This window comes from Marmota flaviventris, chromosome 3 (assembly GCF_047511675.1).
Source record: "Marmota flaviventris isolate mMarFla1 chromosome 3, mMarFla1.hap1, whole genome shotgun sequence".
Taxonomy (NCBI): Eukaryota; Metazoa; Chordata; class Mammalia; order Rodentia; family Sciuridae; genus Marmota; species Marmota flaviventris.
This window is the reverse complement of record NC_092500.1, coordinates 42,035,599-42,059,472: the sequence shown is the minus strand read 5'-3', so window position 1 is coordinate 42,059,472 and position 23,874 is coordinate 42,035,599. Positions and strand designations below refer to the sequence as shown.

Genomic DNA, 23,874 nt, shown 5'->3' with positions numbered 1-23,874 from the left:
TCCTATATCTAGCCCAAACTTCATAGCCAGTCATTTCAATGATCTCTAAAGAAACTGTTTTCTTTTTAAATGAACACATGCAGTCCAGTCTTCGTTGAGTCAAATGCTGCCGCTTAACAATTATATTCTCTGATGCCAGTTTCCTATTAGTCACCATAGTACCTGTCTTTCTGCTTCTCTTATCTTCAACCCTGTATCTCATCAAACGAACTAGCCTTCTATATTCTACTAAGGTGATTAAAAATACTTAGCATCGGTACTTTCTACATATACATAAAGGTGGAATTCCCTGTGGTATATCTATATATGTACATAATATGATTTTGCTAACTTCTTCAGATTCATCCCACATTTCCTTCTCCTATAATAGGAAAGTTTATTAATTGCAACAGAGATTATACATCTCCACTGAGACACAATTATCTCAAATTCAGTATGTCCAAAACTGAATTCATCTTTCCCCGCTTGATTTGCTCTGTTTTCTCCCTTAATAAATGCTATCTGCCACCTAATCACAAAACACAGAAATCCCAGAAGTCACTCAATTTCTTTACCTTTATTATCCTCACATACATTTGCCTCCATCTCTAAAACAGAGATAAGTGCAAAACAAGCTCCTAAAGATTCTACATACTTCACATCGCTCATATCTATCCTGTATTTCCTATGCCTACCATTACTGCTACTATTCGATGAAGTTCTTAAACCGCAGCAAATTACCTTCTACTCTGATGACAGAGATCCTTCTAAAATGTATATTGTAGTTAGAATCATGAAGTCTTGAAAAAGCAATTCAATGATTTTGCATGTGGTAGGCTCCCTTAGCCCTTCAAAACTAGAGAGAAAAACATTTTAGCCTTGTCTTCAAGGCTCTCCATAATTTTGCTAATCTTACTTTACATCAAGAATTCCTCCACAAACCCATCAATCCTGCACTTTGCAAACATGACAAACTGCAAAATACTTAGAATTCTCTGAATACACTATGATACAACATGACTTTTATTTACTCTCATTGTACCCTCTGCCCACAATGCCTTTCTCGCCTTCCTAAGGTAGGAGAGACTTAAATTCCTTTCAACACTTGGTCAAGTATAGCCTCCTTTATGAAAACTTTCCTGACATTATTTTCTCCCCTTATCTAAAATAACTGACCCCTCTGGTTCCCCCTGCCTCATATATGGTAATCTATTTACACATGCTACTTCACCCATTATGTGGTCTCCACAAGAGACCACAAAGGCAGTATCAAAGAAATCAATTACTTTTGCAAGGATGAACTAAATAACTAATGAAGTAAACACCCCCCACCCCCAGCACACACACACACACCCCAACCTATTCCAAGAGATGGATGGATGGGAAGCAATCTTAGAACAGGAAGAGTGGAAGAAAGACTAGGGAGCAGGGATGGGAAGGAGCCCTGGGAGCCAGCCAACTTTCTAAGCTTTTTCCCCCTACAGTATTGCCCTAGACAGATCATTGCCCACTCTGTGTTTATTAGAGCAGAATATGATTTAATACACAGCAGAGACAGTTCTTTTTTAAACTGTGTATATTTCAATTGCTGTATGCATCTTTAAAAAAAAAAAAAAAAGGAAGAAGTTAGAAGCTGGTCATTGCCCTTTCTCCAATATGAGCTAAGTGTTTAGAATGAAGGAGGCAGCTTATGGAAAAGAACTGTACTTAGAGCAGAAATACAGAAAAGATCCCTAAGAAATAAAAAATATAAGTGAAAGAGAAAAATGAAGAACAATGAAGCTATGATTTTATTAAAATAAATTCTACCCTAACATACATATTTCCTAGCTTGACCAAAATAGTCAAAAACAAATCCCTGAACCTTTACTTTCCATTCAGGACAGTATTAGACTGAGCAGTTAATACTCTCAGGAAACTATCATTTCCAAGAGAGTATACACACACACACACACAATATCCTAAGGTACCCAGGTGCTGTAAAAGACAAACTGAACAATCTTGGTCAAAGGAGAGAAAACAGTGAACCAAACTCTTCAAAAACTTATGATAATAAATATGCTCAAAAAGAAATGCCAAGATTTTTAAAAAAACGCAGCATGAACAAGTAATCAAAGAAAATAACTGATTATACTGAGTATAAAAATATTTAATGAAACAAATGGCAAAATGACTATAGTCTAACAATAAATTAATAAGATGGAAGACTAAGAAATTCAACAAGAAGCTCTTGGGAAAATAAAAAAGAATATAAGAAAAAGTTAAGCAATATGGAAGAAAAAAAAGTGTCACATTCACAAAATAGAAGATACCAAAGGAAGACATAATGGATTTTAAAAATAACAGGACATCAAATTTTAAATAATTTTGAAAACCTATACAAAATAGATAAATCTAGAAAAATATAAAATGCTATAAAGACTCCTCAACTCTTAGCTCCAAATATATATCTATAAAATCATGGCTCACCTATATAAGTACTAGCATAAAAAACAAAAAAAAAAAACAAAAAATTATTATAGATGATACGAATCAGATAAAATATTAAAACTTACGAAAACAAAGTCAGTAAGCATTTAACAACTATCTTTAAAATGCCAAAATGAAAAAAAGTTACGGGTTCGATCCTCAGCACCACATACAAACAAAGATGTTGTGTCCGCCGAAAACTAAAAAAAAAAATGTTTTGGGGCTGGGGATGTGGCTCAAGCGGTAGCGCGCTCGCCTGGCGTGCGTGCGGCCCAGGTTCGATCCTCAGCACCACATACAAACAAAGATGTTGTGTCCGCCAAGAACTAAAAAATAAATATTTAAAAAAAAAAAAAAACTTCTTAAAGTTACAGATCACATCTTAATTCAAGGTACAATCACAAAGTAACCAAACTTTATCTTGGTCAACACTCTCATTCCCCATGGCACTGTCAGTTCTTCCTTTTACTGCTCATCTTCCACCCTTCCTCACTCCCCCACCAAGTCCATTAATTTTCTGTTCCACTTTTCACTCAAAGTAGCTGTCCATTATTCTTTCTTAAAGTATTAATTGCTTAAGTTTTACATGAGCAATTCTCAACCTAAAACCACTACACCTGGTCTGATCATGAAAAAAAACATCAGAAAAATACGTGATGACAAGCATTGTACAAAATACCTAACCAGTACCCTTCAAAACTGTCAAGGCTGAGTTAGGGAATATAGCTCAGTGGGAGAGTCCTTGCCTAGCACGGGCTATGCCCTAGGTTCAATCCCTATACCACAACAGAATAAAAACTATCAAGGTTTAGTAAAAACAAGTCTGACAAACTGTTACAACCAAGAATATTCTGTGGGCTGGGGTTTTGGCACTGTGGTAGAGCACTTGCCTAGCATGCATGAGGCACTGGACTCTATTCTCAGCACCATAAATAAATAAATAATAAGGTCCATCAATAACTAAAAAAAAAAAAAAAACTAAAATTAAAAAAAAAAAAGAAGACCCTAACATGACCCTAACATGTATAAAAGGTAATACAGCATCCTGGATCAAACCCTGGAATGGAGAAAGGAGATTAGGTAAAACTAAGGAAATCTGAATCAAGTATGAATTACAGTTAATATAAAATGAGTTCATTATTGTATCAAATGTACTACAACAATACGAGCTAATAATAGGAGAAAGTGGGTATGAGGTATATGGGAACCCTTTACTACCTTTAAATTTTTCAGTAGAACTAAAACTGTTCTAAAATAAAGCTTATTTTAAAAATAAAAACACCCCTTAGGAGAAAAATAAACTAAGAATTTAAGAATTTACAAGGACACAATCCAATACCAACCAAATCATGACATCACCACAACTCATGTATTTTCTGGAAAACTGTATTTTACACTTATAAGAGAAATTTTTAAAAGGAAATGATATAAAATACCAAGGTATTACTATGATAATACTTTTGGCTTCACAGATTTCTCTGAAAGAGTTTTCGGAAGTCTATGAGTCCCAGAAACATACTTTAAGAAGATTGCCAAGCAACTGGAAATATAAGATTTCTGGCTAGGAATTCTGCTAATACACTGTGTAAACCACTGTCCATTTCTCTTATTTTTTCAAAACTAACTTTTTCTCCAGCTAAGCTGCCCAAATTTACTGAAGAGTCCCACTATATACCTGTCAGATTTTTATATTGTATTTTTCAAGCTTCTAATAAGAATAATGGAAGTTAGAGATAGAAAAGAAAGAGGAGGAGGGAAAAGAAGAAGAAGAAAATAGAATCTTTAGTGCCTATTTGGAAAGTTCAATTACAAATAATGCAGTACTACTAACTTTCAGAAGTTAAGGAAGATACATGCAAAATACAACATAAAGTATACCCATCAAATTGTTTTCATCTTTTTAAAATGTCACCTTTAGTAGAAGTTTCAACAAAGTTGTAAAACGGCAGAAAGAATAATAGTCTAGAAAACAAAATACTTAACAAAATGTAGGTTGGTTGGTTTGCTTTCTTGCTTAAATAGCAGTCACAGTCATTCACTTAAGTCCTCATTTTTTCTAAGCCAGTTAGGATACTAATTTACACACCTATTGAATTAAAAGATCTAGGCAATGAATATATGTGATTGGTTTTATAACAGGAAGACAATCAACATTATATGCTACCTGATAACTATACACAACACCATCTATAAAGTATTCTTGCCTAGAAAAATCTGAATTTAAATGTGGCCAAACCTCTACTATCCTACTCTAATTTGCAAGAAATATAGGGAACCAAGGAATGTATTAAATAATAACCATTGAAGGAAAACCAATATTATAGGAAACTCTAAAGAACAAACAACTTTGTTTCTCAATAAATTGAAAAGGAATATTTAAAACACATGAAAAGGAGACTTAAAAGGTTCATAAAGACCTAAGTGACATATCAACCAAGTCGAATGACAATATACTATAAAGAGAATATTTGAGATAATCAGGGAAGTTTAATTTTTAGGGATAATGATGTATTTATGGTTGAATTTTTGAAGAAAAGTACTTATATTTTAGAGCTATATGTCAAAATACTTATGAATAAAATCATATCTAAGATTTGCTAAAAAAAATTATGATTTGGGAGAATGAGAACAAAGATGAAACAAAACTGACCTGAGTTGAAAACTGTTGAAGAAGATGGGTGATATGTATATGAGGTTACATTATAATAGACCATCTATTTTCTTAATTCAGTATAATTAAAATTAATTGATATTTTCCTAACAAAAAGTTCAAGAAAATTAGTCTCTATTCAATTAACTGACCATGTGATTTAATATAAAATGTTAGCAAGCAGCTATTAGTAAGATGAAGTTATTTTAATATGAGAGAATAAGTATGTAGGTAATAAATTAGTGACTAAAATTTTTGTATTTTATTATTTTACTTGAGGAAGATATCTTAAACTTAAGAATTCTCATAACTTATGACTTCAATCAACCTGGCAACTCTCAAGGCGAGATGCCATACAAGACTTTGAATTATCCAGCAATATGACCCAATTCCAATAGAGTGGGTTGCTCCAGAGGTTAGTACTGACTCTTGTAAGCAGAAAAATAGCCTCCCAAAGATATCCACATCCTAATCCTTAGAATCCGTGAATGTTACCTTATCTGGAAAAAAGGGACTTTGCAGATGTGATTAAATTAAGGAGCTCCAAATAGAGTGGCTGTATGATTATCTGAGTGCACTATCTCAGTGGGCCCAATGTAATTACAAGGGTCCTTATAAAAGGGAGGTCAAAGGGTCAAAGCAAGAAGTAGGAAATGTGAAAACAAAAGCCAGAAGCTAGAGTGATATATGAAGGGGCCATTAGCCAAGGAATGAAATCAACCTCTAAACACTGATAAAAGCAAGGAGACATTCTCTCTCGAAGCCTTTAGAAGGAACACAATCCTGCCAACCCCCTTCTTTTAGACTTCTGAATTCCAAGTACTGTTAAGATAATAAATTTGTATTGCTTTAAACTACAATAGCAATAGGAAACTAGTACAATGACTAATGGTAAAATTTAATAAGGTGTCATTGTACAATATTTTTCAGAGGATTAGTAATTAGCATATAGATAATTTATAATTGGACTTGAATGAATAAATGTCTTAAAGACCAATTATTGGGAAATTGTACACCAAAAATACTTTTGCTACAAAAGTGCTATCACTAACAACAAAATATATGCTAAAATAATAATGATGAAGCTAAACTAATAGTATTTATAAAGAAAACAAAAATAGCAACAGAATTCCATTAAATTACATGTACACACATACAAGCTCCACAATTTTGCCCAATGTTATAACCAGAGTCCTTAGAATATGATTTAAAGCTTTTAGTAAACACTAATAATATATCAATCTTACTTTATAATCACTAAATCTGAGTAGTCATCAATAACCTAGTATATACATAAAATCAAAGTTTCAAGAGATTGGATCATCTAAGCTCGTTAGTAAGATGCTCATTGATGATGTTCTAGGAATTGCTGAACTAAATCATCTTTGCAATTCATTACACTTTAAAAAACCTTGGATTCAAAGCACTCAGTTGCAATTAGGATCTTAAATATTTCCTCAATTCAGTCCTTTATAAAATATTACAGATTCATTTTTTATTGTATTTGTCTTCTAATAGACTTTATAATATACAGCTCCCCTGTATCAAGATATTTAATTTAATCACTTGCTAACTTTCCTCTGGTAACAACTTTCCTTAAAATAAGGAATATATTTAATACAAAGCACCCATCTATATTCTTGTCAAGAAAAATCTGAATTCAAATCTGAGAAAGCTTCTAACATCCAAGTGATTCTATTCTGAAAGACAGGCATATAGTCATCATCTCAGTGGTATATTATTCAGTACAGACTGACTTCAATTTTGCCACTTAAGTTGTGAGAAGAGCCTAGTTCTCTATCTCTGAAAGTGGGGATAAACAAATATCTGCCTTTAATGGCTATTATGAAGACAGTCTAATAAATAATACTCTTAGAAAATGCCAACTTCTTATTAATAATGACTTTTTTCTTTTTTTGAGTGCTGGGGATCAAACATAGGGCCTCACACATGATAGGCAAGCACTCTATCTCTGAGTTGCACCCCCAGCCCTATTATTGACATTTTTATTATCAGTAGCAGATTAAACTATTTTAGCTAAAGAAAGTCCATCTGCTTTAAAAAAGATGATGTTTATAATAAAAAAATAGACATCATGTTCTAAAGAAAAGGTTTATTCTTAACTCTTTTCTGAAATCACAGTAAAAATGAAATAACCTACCATCAGTTTTCCATTTATAGTTACTCTGACAATAATCACCATAAGTTATCTTCACTCCCATTTTATTCTCTACTAACAAATGATTACTTTAAAGTTTAACTTTTCTTTTGATCACTTAAGCATCCAAAAAACATCTGAATCAGAAATTCCAAAAAGGATGGGAACAATACAAGTCAGCAAACCTGCATTTTGCTATTACTCATTAAACTGTTTGTACATTGGAGCCTGAACAAAGCACATCCACTACATCAAAATCTATAAACACCTCAGTATACTAACTCTCATCTCCCTAGCAAACTGAAAGACAGAAAGTTGGCCTCTGCCTTACTCCAACAACATAGATTTATCAAAGAACCTGTCACCTAACAAATTAATAAAGCTACCAGTTGACTACTGAGAAGCACTTTAAGTAACAAAAATATTCCTAATAGTCTATAAATCAATATTTAATGGAATCACTCAAAATTCACAAGATAATTGAAAACAAAATTATTCTGTAGTCAAATCCTTTTGTACAATGACCAATCGATTAATCTATCCTAATGGTATATTTTTAAAAATTTATAGGTAATATGTACTTATCCACTACCCCTGCTTATTTTAATTTCAGAATATAATTCAATCATGATCACAAACAGCAATGTTTATTAAACTTTCATCTTTTTGTAGAAAAAAATACACATGGTAGGCTGGGATTGTGGCTCAGTGGCAGAGCATTTGCCTTGCACATATGAGGCACTGGGTTCAATACTTAGCACTACATTAAAAAATAATAATTATTGGTCTGAAGTTTTCTTTTTTTGATGTATCTTTGCCAGGTTTTGGAATCAGGGTGATGTTGGCCTCACAGAATAATTTGGAAGTGCTACCTCTTTTTCTATTTCCTGAATTAAATTGAAGAGTATTGGTATTAGTTCTTTTTTAAAGGTCTTATAGAACTCGGCTGTGTATCAATCTGGTCCTGGGCTTTTCTTGGTTGGTAGACTTCTGATGGTGTCTTCTATTTCGTTGCTTGAAATTGATCTGTTTAAATTGTGTATATCCTCCTGATTCAATTTGGGCAAATCATATGACTCTATTTGCAGGTAAATGGATGAAGTTGGAGAAGATAATGATAAGTGAAGTTAGCCAATCCCAAAAAAACAAATGCCAAATGTCCTCTCTGATATTAAGAGGCTGATTCATAGTTGGGTAGGGAGGGGGAACAAGGGAAGAACTCTAGACAAACTCTAGATAGGACAGAGGGGTGGAAGGAGAAGAGAGGGAGCACAGGGTTAGAAATTATGGTGGAATGAGATGGACACATTATCCAAAGTACATATATGAAGACATGAATTGGTATGAATATACTTTGCATACAACCAGAGATATGAACAAATTGTGTTCTATACATATAATATGAATTGTAATGCATTCCACCATCATATGTAAATTAAAAAATTTAAAAAATAAATAAAATAAAGGTATTGTGTCAATCTACAACTGAAAAAATATTTTTAAAAAATATATACATGGCAATTGCCTTAATTCTTATTTTAACTATTTCATTCACTCTGCTTGCTCATAGCTCCATGTAACTTGAGATTAGAGGTATTTTATTTCCTAAACTGTTAACTTTCTCTTGATTTCACTACAGACAAAAAATATTTTGAAGAAAATAACACAAACTATTATATCAGTATGGGCTGCATTCTGCACTTCATGGCTGGGAAGGTAGGGAAAATAGGAGATGGAGCAGAAATATCAGAGAACTGAATACACTACATTCCAACAAGCTTTAAACTATCTTTAATTCTCATATCAACAGAGGAATTAAACCATTATTTTTAAAATACTTTTTAAAAGTTTTAAATACATTTTAAGAACAAAATCAAGGCTTACATGAAATGCTTTACAGCCACAGGTATACTTATTATGCTATATTTGAACTACTCACCGAAGTTCGGTCAGGTTCTCCATCTGTCAAACCTGCCTCCATAATGGAAGAAGATAGATTTATGCTTCTCTTTCCATTAATCTTTAGCCATTCTATAAGTCTGGAAATCCTAGAAGAAAATCACATGGATTAGGAGAGGTATGAAACTGTTAAGTAGAATATAAACTATTAAGTATACAAAATGGGAGAAATTATTTAAGGCTGCTAATGGGAAATTTCTTGACAACAACAACAAAAAAAAGGATATGTACTTGAAGAATGGTAAAGGTTCAGAGAAAAATGACAGAAAAAAAAGCATTCCAAGTGAACAGGAAAAACTAAGAGGAGTGTCAAACCAATGAAACTGTCTAAAACTTGAAAAGATACTTAAATCATTTCATTTGACTCTACTTGTAATCAAATAAAATTAGTTTTTCATGATTTCATTGGTGAAAACTAAAAAGTATGCTAAAATCCAACATGGAAGATATTCTCATACACTATTGTGATGAGAATATGAATCAGAATGACGTTTTTGGAGGATAATTGTTTGATTTTGATTTTGGAGGAAAGAATGAAGAAACTCATGTTTATTAAGCATACTTGCTGTGCCAGGTACCACATTCAATGCTCCCACTTATCCCATTAATAAAATTTCCCTGGGAAGTAGGTATTTTTATAATGTTTTATTATGCGTTATAATTACACATAATAGTGGGGTTCTTTGTGACTTATCTATATATGCACATAATAATTTGCTCCATTTCATTCCCCAACACTTCCCCTTTCCTTCTGCTCTCTCCCCTTGATCCTCCTCTTCTATTCTACTGGTCCTCTGTATATTTTTGGAGGAAAATTTAAAATACCTATGCTTTCCTCCAGTAATTTCAATAGAAAATTTCCCTCAGATAAATAAATGTACAGAGATTTATAAACACTTTCAACAAAGTAATAGATAATATGAGAAAAAGATAGAAACAATCTTATTGTCGATTGTTAGGAACTTCCTTAAGTTATATTACAGAAATAAAATGGAATACCAAATGAATGACAGTAGAGGGGGTAGAGAGAGAGGAGGGGAGGGGAGGGGGGATAGTAGAGGATAGGAAAGGCAGCAGAATACAACAGACACTAGTATGGCAATATGTAAATCAATGGATGTGTAACTGATGTGATTCTGCAATCTGTTTATGGGGTAAAAATGAGAGTTCATAACCCACTTGAATCAAAGTGTGAAATATGATATATCAAGAACTATGTAATGTTTTGAACAACCAACAATAAAAAATTAAAAAAAAATAAAATGGAATACCAGTTTTAAAAAAAAAAAAAAAAGGTAGATGTGTATATACCAAACTATAAAGAAGACTATGACATGTTAGGTGGAAAAAGCAAATGACAGCATTACATATAAAATACTTTTTGTTTTCACATTTTTCTGTGTTTTCCATGCATACATATTCCTTTTATACTTATTTTTATTTCCAAAAGTCTTAGAAGTCTCTCTTCCCAAGTCTTTTTTTTTCTTTTCAACTTTTTAACAAAATTCCTAGCTTGAATACCTGTAGTAACTATATGGATGCAAACACCTCCAATAACCTCTCCATAATTATTCCTTTAAAACACCTAACAAAAGCCAAGCCATCTAATCAGTAGACTTTCAGTCATTTGTCAAGAGTTCCAAGAGCATTTTCTGCAAATGTGAAAAGCTGCAGCCCTTTGGAGGGCTAGGACAAGGTTGCTTTGATAGAACCAGTAAGATTGGGCTGGGGTTGTAGCTCAGAGGTAGAGCGCTTGCCTAGCATATGTGAGACACTAGGTTCAATTCTCAGCACCACATATAAATAAATAAATTAAATAAAGGTCCATTGACAACTAAAAGAAAAAATTAAAAAACAAAGATTAGCCCAAGAGACTATTCTTTCAGTTTCAGAAATTTTAAGGAGGGCTTTCCTAATTGTATCTATTCCAATACATTGTAATTATTTGTTCTCATGAACCAATTCTCTTAAGGAGAGAGACTGCATTTTATTAATTTATCCAGTTTTAATTCCAGGTAGATGTTTAATAACTTTTATTGCACTGAGCCAATACTATCAACTCAATTATCTAGATGAACAAATAAAATACGAAACAGCAGATAAGCGAACTTTATGTTTATGGGATACACACTGAAATTAGCATTGAATACTGAGAGACACATTATAGAAATTTGCAATATTAAAAACAAAAATCAAACCTCCTCAGGAAGTTTCTACTTCAAAAACTGTTACCAATTTTCTCATCCTATTTCCTTTTAGCAATTCATTCATCCCTAGGTATTATACTTAGAATACATCAATGAGCAAAATGAACAAAAACCAAAATACTACTCTCATAGAACTTATATTCTAGGAGAGAAAGACAAAGAATATACAAATTAGTAAATTATATAATATATGAGAAAATAATAAGTGCAGTCAGGTGCTGTAGTGCACAGCTGTAATTCCAGCTACTCAGGAGACAGAGACAGGAGGATCAAGTTTGGGGCCAGCCTAGACATGTTATTGAAACCTCTCAAAATAAAATAAGCTGGGCACTGTGGCACACACCTATAATCCTAGTAGCTTGGGAGGTTGAGACAGGAGGATTGCAAGTTCAAAGCCAGCCTCAGGAAAAATAAGCCACTAACAACTCAGTTGAAACTCTGTCTCTAAATAAAATACAAAATAGGGCTAGGGATGTGGCTCAGTGATCAAGTGCCCCTTAGTTCAATCCCCAGTACTCCAAAACAAACAAACATACATACATACATACACACACACATACATACATAAATACTAAAAGTGGTTGGTAGTGTAGCTCAGTAACAGAGCACTTGCCTATGCCTAATATATTTAAGGCGCTGGGTTAAATCTAGCATGACAAAAAAAGAAGGAAGAAAGAGGTGAAGGAAGAAAAGTAAAGAAGGGGGGTGGGGAGCAGGCTAAAACAAACCAGAGATAAAAGGATTATATTTTTAAATAGAAATGGTCATGGTGGATCATTGAAAAGGCGACATCTGATCAAAGACTTGAAATAAGGGAAATTTTTTCAATTCAGAGGGAATTGCCAGTGCAGAAGTACTAAGGCGGGAGTATAACTTGTAGGTTTGAGGAATATCAAGGGAGAAACGTAACCAGAACATTGTAAGCTAAGAGAAGAGCAGAAGATGTGTTGACAGTAACTACAATGGGAGAAGAGTACAAATTGGAAGTTCAGCTAAAACGCTATTGCACTACTCCAGAAAAAAACAATGTATTAACAGCATGAAGATGAGTACAATAAAGATACTGAAGAGTAGTAGAATTCTTCATGTATTTTGAAGATTTTATGAAGGATAGACTCAGAGTATGAAAGAAAAAGGAATTGAGAATGAACATGAGTTTTGGTTTGAATGACTAGAAGGACTAACGGTTATAAAATGGCATAGGGAAGGCTGCTTTTTCTTTAAAGGGATAAGGCTGAGGACATGGATTAGAAATTTAGTTTAGGGAGTAAGTTTGAAACATCTATTCCACATTCAACTGGATATTTTGAGCAAACAGTTGGATATAAGAGTTGGGAGCTCAGAAAAAAAGTGTCTAAAGATAAAAATCTGGGAGTTGTTAAATATTGAGATAAAAATTTGGGAGTTGGCATTTAAAGCCATAGACTAGATTAGATCATGTGGAGAATGGACAGCAAAGGATGGATTTCAGAACTTCTTAGGTTTATGTATCTCACCTTAACATTTAACCCATTTTTGCTGAATTTATCAAAAAAAATTCAGTTAAACAGATTAGATATAAATGGAAATAAATTAGTATACAAATACTAAAAAAGACATTTGAAGAAAGTACTATGGGAGCTCAGAGAAAAGCAAAATGCTTAGGGAAAATGCACTGTATGGAAGTTCACAACTACCAAGTAACTGATATTTTAGAATACAGAACTGTAACCAACATTTAATACCAAAACATAAGTCTGGCAATGTATCTCTATTCTCAAGTGCTTTGTGGAATCATTCATAAAAAGCAAAGTGCACCTATCCTACTGTATTAAACAAGAAAAAAATGGTTATTACTCTTCCATCCACACTGTGGTATTTATTACTTTTCCATCCACACAGTAGCATTTAGAATGGGGAGAATTTTAAGTATCAAACTACAGAGATTTATCAATGGGTGCTTCATCTTGATTAATCCTATTGGTTCTCAAAGATTTCTTTTCAATTCAAAGTTCTCTCTCCACTTCAGGGAAGTTTTCTTCAGTTTCTTTGGTCACTTATTTCTTCCTTTCCCTGTTGTCTTCTTTCTTGCTGGAATTTTTATTAAGCATATGTTGGGCCTCCATGTTTCTGGGTTTCAGTTTGATATTTCCCGATCTCATTTATTTGTATTTTTGTGTACTACATCCTAACTATTTCCTAGATCACCAACTTGTCCAATTACCAACTTGAGACCATTCAATTTCTCAGTCCATCCACTGACTTTTAACTTTTTTCTTAAACTAAAACTCTTAATTCCCTGTTTAAACATTAGTCTGTCTATTCTTGTTTCATGTTTGCAGTATTCTTTTGAGACTTAGTACACAGATTTTTTTTTTTTAAGTAGCTACTGTTCAGTGCTCTTCTGTCCAGGAAATCCCATTTCCTCTGAAGTCATTTTCGTTCCTTTGTCTTGACTCTTCCCCTTTATGCTGTTTTCCACAAGTGTCTAGTGATCCTTAGTGTCCATTTATATTTACAAATGAATATCTGCAGATAAGCCTACCAGGTGTTTCTCTAGCAAGATTGTACTCTTCTATTTTTAGGTATCAATGGGAAAGGACTGTTGGATTATTATAAATGAATTAATTTCTCCTTGGTCATCTTTCATTTTAATGTTTTTTTAATAATTATTCAGGCTTTGATACTTTTAAGCGTGTGTACCTGATGTAAAGACAGTCAGCTGGGTGCAGTGCCACACACCTGTAATCACAGAGGCTCAGGAGGTTGAGGCAGAAGGATCTCAAGTTCAAAGTAGTCTCAACAACTTATTGAAGCCCTAAGCAACTTGATGAGACTCTGTCTCAAAATAAAAAATAAAAAGGGGTGGGGATGTGTCTCAGTGGTTAAGCACCCCTGGGTTCAATTCCTGGTACCCAAAAAAGACTTTTAGTCAGTCATGTACATTTCAGTTGTATGCTCCCCATGTTCCACAATACATGACTAAGCAGGAAATGTTTTTATTAGGTTTTTTTCATTTATTAAGGGGAAACAGATATAGTACATCCATGTAGCACATAGGTGAGCAAACTGTTTTTATAAAGGGCCAGAAAATAAACAGATTTTACTTTAGACTGCAGGCCTCAGGATCTCTACTCCAACTACTTACCTCTGCTGTTGTAGCATGAAAGTAGCCATAGCTAACATGTAAACAAATGAGCCTGAGAAACTATATTTATAAAAACAGTAGTAAAGCACGTTTTGGTCATCCTGTTGTAATGTTTCAGATTAGAATTGTAGGTATAAGCTATATCTGTTGGCATTTTAAAGGAATCTTTCCTGGTGAGTCTAACACTTGCCATCACACTTTTTCTCCTTTTAGTTCCTTTATGTATATGCCTAAACCCTAAAGGTAGCTTCTTCCTTTACTCACAATATGTCTATTTTCTTTATTGTTTTTCCTGAAGCAGCATGTCCCTGTACTTTTTGATCTTAGCTTCTGAATTCTTCTCCATAGGACTTTCTTATTATTATTATTGTCTTTGAACGATTTTTTTCCCCCAGACTTTTTTGTTCTCTTAAAGTCTAGCCAGGCTACATAAGGAATTGGGCACACAAAATCACTTTTATTGTACCTTTGTGACTCCGGATACAAGAAGTACAGTTAGTACAAGGTCATATTTTGATTCTCCAGTAACAGGAGAGAATCTCATACAATATCACTCCCCATAACTTGCAGAAATGGTAGCATATATTAGGAATGATTTATTTTTATATGAAAAATATATGAATTTAAATTATTTTTGTTGACAGAATACAAATAATATAGCAAAGTCCCAGAATGAAGAGGGAAGTGTTGAGAGCACATTTAATTTTTAAAGACATGAATGTATTATATTCTTAATGGTGGACATGTGATAAAAGTCCAATAAAATGTTAGGCACCAAATGCCAGACAGATGTTTCACAAATGATTTTTTTAAGCAAGGGTTTGATTTTACAGTAAAATCGTAAGAGGATATCTGATTTGCTGTAATTATAAGCACATTATATTTTATCAACAGATCATTCTCAAAAGTTTTACATAAACAAAATAGTATTGAAACCACATATATAAGGAATTCAGTATATAAAGCAAAAGTCACAAAATATGAGGCAACTGGCTCTGATTTGGATTTTTAAAAAAAGGTTTAGGGCTGGAAAGTTAGCATTATGGTAGAGTATTTGCCTAGCATGAGCAAGGTCAGGATCTGATTCCAAATAGTTGGGAAGGAAAATGATTTTTTTTAAGTATTTTAAAAATGAAAAACTGTATATAACAATATGGATTTAGGACTTGTCTTGAAATTATGGAAGATCTGGCAACACTGAGCAGTAACTAGAGATTAGCAGAAACCTTCCACTTTACAAGGGGCAGGTAATTCTCTAGTTTGCACCCACCTCTCACAATGTATTTGTATCTGTACCTTCATTGTTGCACTCATTTTTGCTACTTGTGTGAATCCTGTAAGTAGATTCTGATTACCGACTTAAAGTACCTGTAACAGAATCCTTTTTAAAAGAAATATTCAATAGTATACACAAATGCTTTGAATTTAGCAACTCTATATGATCCCATTTTAATTTATTCTGTTACCATCCTTTCTGTGACTATGTTTTCCACCTATGCTTCTGAGCTCATCTAATAAGTCTTTACTCTTATAGTAAGGATTTATGCTGTCAGTTCTTCCATTGTCCACATGCTTGAACCTTCCTAGTAATAGGCCCTTTCTCACTTCATATGATCTTTGTCATATATTCTCCTCTCCCACCCTGCCACCTTCTTCTTTTGTACCTTACAAATTTAAAAATATAAAAAATCATTTCTAGATTGTAAGTTATAGTTTGCTGACCTTCCCATCCTCTGACATGTCTTAAAGCTACCCTCTTATGACTTTTTACTTCCACTGGAAGATTTCTCAACAGTGTTCGTGCATTCATGTACTTCCCCTGCCTTCACACCTACATGTTATACTGGTTCTCTCCCCAAATTAAAAGCATAGATCTGATCATGTCAATTTAATGTCAGGAAACTTAAGTTGTTCTCATTAAAGAATTTAAAATCTTCCCTTGGTGTTTGACGGTAATGATGATTTTGCTTATACTTGCCTTTCTCAGTTATTTCTTGCTTTTCCCTACCCTTTGTCTCGGCCAATTCATTATTCTCCATACATGCTAGTGCTTTCATATTCTGATATTTCTCCCACCTTCTTCCTTCTTGAGTATTGAGAATGTTTCCTTTCCATAACAAAATCTAACCTACCCTGTGAAGGCCAGGTCACATATTACCTTCTTCATAAAGCCTTCCTTTACTTCCCCTAATTGGAAGTATCTTCTTTTCTTGAACTTCTTAAGTTCATAAGTCACATGTTATTATCTACTTTAAATTATTTAAATTTGTCTATATAACAGTTTATGTACCTATCTTCCCTATAAGATTATTAACTGTGACATCCGTTTTATGCTTTTTATAATACTTTTATAACCTCCTGCCCTGAATGATTAACACCCATGGACTTGAAAGCACAAGTCTTTTTTCAAGGACTACATAGCTAGAGATTTAAAAAATTACCTAAAAGGATGGATGTTAGGAACAGAAGCCTGCACTTTAAATGGTGATCATCAAAGATCAGATACAATCAGAATACATGTTTTATTTAATCTTCATAAAGTTTGGCTAGGGGCTGGGGATGTGGCTCAAGCGGTAGAGCGCCCATCTGGCATGCGTGCGGCCCGGGTTCGATCCTCAGCACCACATACAAAGATGTATGTCTGCCGAAAACTAAAAAATAAATAAAAATTAAAAAAAAATAAAGTTTGGCTAATGTTTGGACTTACTAAACAGTTCACCAACTATTGTTTACTTAGTCACTTCAAAAGTGGTTCTTTATTGGTCAGGTCCCTGTAGATTTTTTGAGTTTTTTACCTCAACTTTGGTAATTAACTTGCTGTAAAACAGATGATTTGTGACTACAAATGCTTCTTGATTTAAAATGGGATAATGTACCAATAAACCCTTAAGTTGCAAATACCCTAATCTGAAAATGCATTTAATACACCTTACCTACTGAATATTACAGCTTATTCTAGCCTACCTTAAACAAGCTTGGAACACTTCTATTAGCATACAAATGGGCAAAGCCTATTTCATAATAAATTACTAAATAGCTTGTATACTTTATTGAATACTTACTGAAAGTGAAAAACAGAATTATTATTTTACTATAACTTCACATTACTGTAAAGTAAAAAAAATCATTAAGTAGAACTATCATTAAATTGGGGACTGTCTGTATTTCTTGAATAATTATGTGTTGGACACATATACATAAGCATGAGTTTTGTATGCCTTATTAATATTCTCCTGGGTTCATTTCAATTTATGATTAAAATAAATGCAGTACCCTGCCTAACCTTCATTGTCTGGAAATATATATTCCTTTCCAATAAAATTTTCACTTAAGGAACCTTTTTTATTTTTACTTTTTAGGTTGGGCATGTCAGCAAACTACAGCACATAATTTAAGAAAGATTTTTATTTTTGTAAAAGACTGTAAAGAAGGAAAAGGAGAAGGGGGGCTATGGGAGAAAAAAGCACGTTATGACAGAGACTATGTGGTCCACAAAGCCTGAAATACTTTCTAACTGGTCATAGATAAGAAGGATATCTATGTCCCATGGGAATGCTCACCAAAGGGTGATCCTGGTAGCATAAGATTTTAATGATAAAATGGACAAAATTGCTCATTCTATGATACCAGGCAGCCTTTCTCCAGTCACTATTGCTATTACCCAATGAGTTCATGAACAGAGTAGCCATGGTGGTAGGACTGGAGCTTGGGCTCAGCAACATGGCTTTCCATTTACCAAGGCTGACCTGGTTATAGCCACTGCTAAGGACCCAATTGGCCAGCAGCAGAAACCACCAATGAGTACCCAATATGGCACCATTGACCAGGGTCATTATAAAATTACCTGTTCGTAACAGATCAAATTGAACTGTTTCCATCAGGGAAGGAGCAGCATTTTGTTCCCACTATAATAGATATTGTGGATACAGATCTGCCATCCCTGCATTCAATATTTCTGTCAAAACTACCATCTGGGGACTTAGAAACTCCTACCCACTATCATGGTATTCCATATAGCATTGCTTCTGAATAAAGAACTCCTTTCACAGCAAATGAAGCACAACAATGAGTCCATGCTTATGGAATTCACTGGTCTCACAGCATTTTCTACTGTCTTGAAGCAACTGGCGTGATAAAAGAGAGGACTGGCCCTTTGAAGATTCAATTATAGAACCAGCTAGATAGCAATGTCTTGCTGGGACATGGTTCTCCAGGAAGCCATATATGCTCTGAACAAACATCTAATAAAAGGTATTGTTTCTTTCATAGTCAGAATCTAAAGCTCTAGGAATCAGAGGGAAAAAATGGGAATAACAAGCATCACCATTACCCCTACTGAACTACTAGAAAAATTTTTGCTTCTTATCTCAACAACTTAATGCTCAGCTATTCTACAGGTCTTAGTTTCAAGGAAAGGCATGCTTCCACCAAGAGATACAATGATCCCACTGAACTGTAGTTTGAAACTACCACCGAGCCACTTTAGGGTCCCTATGCCTCCGAATCAACAAGGAGAAAAAGAGTTACTGTGGTGGCTAAAGTGACTGGTCCCAATTACCCAGGGAAATTAGACTGCTATTCCACAATGGAGGTAAGGAAGGATATTCTAAATTTAGGAGATTCCTTAGGGATCTCTGAGTACTACTACACACTGTGATTAAAATCAATGGAAAACTACAACAACCCAATCCAGGTAAGACTACTAATCACCCAGATTCTTCCAAAATGGTGGTTTATGTCTCTGCATCAGATCTAAAACCAGTCAGAAGTCAGAAGAGGTAACTGCTGAGGATGAAGGGAATACAGTATGTACTAGAAGAAGGTAGTTACAAACACCTGATACAACTACATGAATAGTTACAGAAAGGAGACCTGTAATTTCTAATTTTGTTATGAATGTTTGTATATGAATGTATCAATTATATTTTATTTCTTCCCTCTCCTATTCCCTTATAAGATGTACTGACTTTATATCTTAGTATTTTTGAGGTACTATTAACTCTATATCATAGTAGATTTATACAAAGAATGAATATGACCCACAGATTTTACATCTGCTTCTGCAAAAAGGTTTAGAACATTATTGACAGAATAGTTGTATCATATTAAGAAGTATGACCTTGTTATTGTCTTTATTTGGATATTAAGTAGTATATTAATTTACTAGGGCTTCCTTAACAAAGTGCCACCGATGGGGTGCTTCAACAATGCAATGTATCTGTATATAGATAAGATACAGAGAGATAAGATACTTCCTCATTTGTCTGGAGGCTAGAAGTTCAAGATCAATGCACTGGCAGGTTTGATTTCTTCTGAGGCCTCTCTCTGGTTTGTTGGTGGCCCTCTTTTCTCTGTCTTCACATGGTCTTTCCTCTGGACACAGCTATACAAATTACTCTGCTTATAAGGACATCAGAAATACTGAATTAGAGAAAACCCTAAAGATCTCATTTTAACTTTAACTCTTCAAAAGGCCCTGTGTCCAAAAACAGTCACATTCTGAGGTACAGCGGATTACAACATCACTATGAATTTGGAGAGAGAAGGAAGGATAGCGTGGTTTAAGGAGATACATACAGATGCCAAGTTGGCAAGGGATGAACCATGATGGTTAGTTTTATATGTCAACTTGGTTAAGCTAGAGTACCAAATGTTTGGTTAAACACCAGTCTAGATGTTGTCGTGAAGGTATTTTTTAGATATGACTAACACTTATACCAGCACAGAGTAAAACAAGTTAACTTCTTAATGTCAAGGGACTCATCCAATCAGCCAAAGACTTTTTTAAAAAGAAAATTTAGGTCCTCTAAAGAAGGAATTCTATCCCCAGAGTGCCTTTGGACTCAAAACTCAAATACCAATTTCTCCCTGGGCTTACAGCCTGACAACCTGTCCTATAAATTCCATACTTGCCAATTCCCCTAACTACATAAGTCAATCCCTTAATATCAGGCAATAGATCAATCTCTTCCCCTGCAGGCACATGCACACAGACTGTCTGATTGTGTTTTCTAGAGAACCCTGAGTAGTTTCATGCAAGTATGTATTCATATCTTATCTATATACAGACACAGTTGTTTCATCATTCATTCTCAGTACCTTTTGTGCTCTCCTTTATATCACAGAAGATAAAAAGCACTAGATGAGAATTATATTTGTCAAACATTTTTGCCTCTGGTTAATGCAATGTACTACACAATATTTAGAAGGTGAGAGAGGGAAAACAAAAAACAAAAACTTTTCTTCTAATGGCAGTGAACAGACACATGGACTTTGATAGACATGAGGTTTTCACAGTGATCAACAAATGTTCTCCTGTCAGGTAGCCAGGTGGAACAACCAAGCAGCTATTACATTCAGCAGAGATAAACCTGAAGATAAGGAATAGTCTTCTATTTCCACATCTCCAACTTTGTCAATAAATTACTAATTTCTTTTTGCTTAAAATATCTGCAGTAGTTTGTTTTTCTCCACTAACTGAATCTGATATTTTTTAACAATTAAAGTATATTGTTAAAAAAAAAATATATATATATATATATATAAAAATATGGTATACTTGGACAGCAATCAGTGCCAATTATAAAAATTAGGCAGGGAGGAATTACATTACATGGGCAGGAATAAGGGAGAATTTTAGATGATAGCATTGCCTAGAAAGGCCTTTAGGTCTCATTGAAAGGATGCTGAAACAAGAACTCAGAACATGAAGAGGTGAGCCACACAAATGTCCAGGCAAAACGCTAATCAGCAAACACAAAGACATGGGGTAGAAGAATATGGAGTGTTTGAAAAATAGTCAAGAGACTGCCTTGGTAACTAGAACAAGGAAGAGAATGATGAGCAAAAGAGGACAGAAAGATAACTTAAGTTCCAAATCACAGAAAGTTTGGTAAGACAAGGACTTGGACTTTTACTCTGAATGAGATGGGAAGCTATTGCTGAAAGGGAAAATTAAGAAATGAAAGGATCTTATTTATGCAGGTTCTCTCTGGATGCTAGTTGAGAATAGATTATATATTAGAAGGCTACTGCCATAATCCAGGAAAGAGACAATGGTAGCTTGCAGCAGAATAGTAGCAGATGTGGTAAACAATGTCAAATTCTTTATAAACTTTGACTATAGAGTCAAATTGATTTATTGGTGAGCCAGAAAGGAACTCAGCAAGATTTTTGCCCTAAAAAGGATTAAGGAAAAATATTAAAGATCTTCCCTTTCATGTACCTGCAGTGACCTTTGAATGTTCCTGACAGAATATCTAAAGAATACTGACTTCTCTGTTGATTTGGCTCACTTAGGGGAACTCAGTTATTTTACTTATCTCAAGGTGAACATTCTCCCTTCTGCAATGTGGCCAGTCCTCTGGGGAATGAAGTGCAGCACTAAGTCATGCAGGCTGCTAGAACAGTACATTGTTTGTTCCAATTTGTATTTAAGGAGTCCCACTGGAAGAAAGACTTTGGGTTCTCACCCATGGAGAGGTGCTGTGCCCAGGATTTCCCATGGGGACTCTGAAAAGTTGCCCCAGGACTCCCCAGCTATAAGACTTCAGGAGTTGGTGTTTCCCTGATCTGGTGATATATTCTCTTTATGTCCAGATTCCCTCTCTCTCCCTCCCTCCCGACCCTCTCCCCTTTTTCTCTCCACTCCCCCTCTTCCTTCCTTCTCCCTCATCCTCCTTTGCCCCACCCTTCTCTCTTTCCCTCTCCTATCTCTTCTTTCACTTTTGCTTTCACAGTATTGTAAAAATAAACATTACTGTGTATAAAGAGAGTGTCTTCATTGTCTATCAGATCCAGCCTGCCAAATTCAGCAGCTGCACCTGGGCAACTGAAAAAAATGAAGTTGCCATTAACAGATATGCAGTATATCATGAGAAGACTTGGAGAGGAAAGAGATGGATATGGATATGTCTCCTACGAGACACGTTCACTTTGAGATGCCAGTTAGACATCTAATGAAAACATAAAGAGCAGCTGAACATGCAGATGTAAGGATGAAACAGAAAGATCAGGCTAGAAACGTAAACTGGGAGTCAACAAATGAAATTTAAAACCTGTGCTGACAGAAAAGAGACCCAAGTTCAGTTCTTGGCCCTGTGTTACTCCAATATTAAAGGGCTGATATTTATAAAATGAATGAATGAATGAATGAATCCTGATTTGGGGGTTTCCATTTTCAGAAATAGTCTATATTACCATTCTATGTAAAGACAGAATTACTCTTTTAAAAGCAAAGACGAAATACAGGAAGTAAAATTTATAGCATGACTCACCAAAGAAAGGCAGCAAGAAGAGGAAAGGGAGGATAAAATTTAAGACAAGTACCTTAAGTTCCTCACCTTTGATAAAAGGGAGTTAAGAAACACTGCTAACAAGGAGAAAGAGGGTGGTTGGGAGCTTAAAGTTTGAGTGCACTAATCACTCCATATTTCAGAGGTGAAAAGTCAAAATGATAATGATAAAAGTTTAAATGATAATAAATCTGGAAAAATAAAATGTGTTTCTTAAAGTTAAAATAGTAATTAAAAATATTTGATGGCAGTAGGGTTTAAGGAATAGGCTTAAGAAAAACCAAAGTAGTCTCCTCTGCCATTTTAAGCTTTTTAAGGAGTATATTGCTATAATAACCACAAAAAAAAAAAGGTGCAATAACTTTTCTGTAAAAGAGTACTGTATACAACAACCCTGAAGACTCATTTCTCAAAATTGCCAAGCTAAAGCTAGGCTTGTATCTTAATTTAAACACTAATTAGTAGTTGAATTCAAAGTTTAAAAAACGCTATGTTCTCTCTTTTGTTATCAGTGTTCTAGACACTATGTGAAGAACTGGTGCCTCATTGTCTACACTTTCCCCAGCAAAGTTCCTAGAGAAAGTAATTTTTATAAAAAAGACTTTTCTAGTTTAGGAATAAACTGTATGTCAGTTACAGAAAAAAAGAAAAAGGAGCACCTAATAAGCAAGGCTGATAGTTTTACCACACAGCCATTTAATCATAACCACATTATGAGGCCATTTGGAATGATGGTTGACTCTGAAGGCAGAAATCTATATTGTGGTTTCCTATCTTACAGGATAGCCCACAGTTTTGTGTTAAGTACATACATAGCAAAAATGAAGATTCTCAAAAGCAAATCATGGAATACAACATACTTTATTTTAAAGCATATTATCTTTTTATCACTAAAAAATTATACCATTATCTTCTTACTTATTAGTGAGACAGACTACAAATATGAACTTGGTTTAGCTAGCTTGAACTAATCTACTATATCTAAATCCTAAAAGAAAGCCTACTGAGAAATTAATCACATAAATTTGACA

The 23,874-nt window shown here is 34.2% G+C and overlaps 1 protein-coding gene across 7 annotated transcripts in view; it reads right to left on the bottom strand.

Annotated features, from left to right (window-relative positions):
- The window catches only part of Osbpl8 (oxysterol binding protein like 8), a 174,106-nt gene that overhangs the window by 111,213 nt on the left and 39,019 nt on the right, over positions 1-23,874 (bottom strand). For 3 of the 7 annotated variants that reach the window (XM_027920867.2, XM_027920951.2, XM_071609670.1), the window contains exon 2: positions 9,196-9,304. In XM_027920867.2, coding sequence (XP_027776668.1) covers positions 9,196-9,237 — 42 coding nt within the window. In that variant the 5' untranslated portion in view covers positions 9,238-9,304. Of the gene's footprint in view, positions 1-9,195; positions 9,305-23,874 lie in introns of those variants that run through there. The other 4 variants (XM_071609673.1, XM_071609671.1, XM_027921039.2 and 1 more) reach the window with 4 other exon arrangements.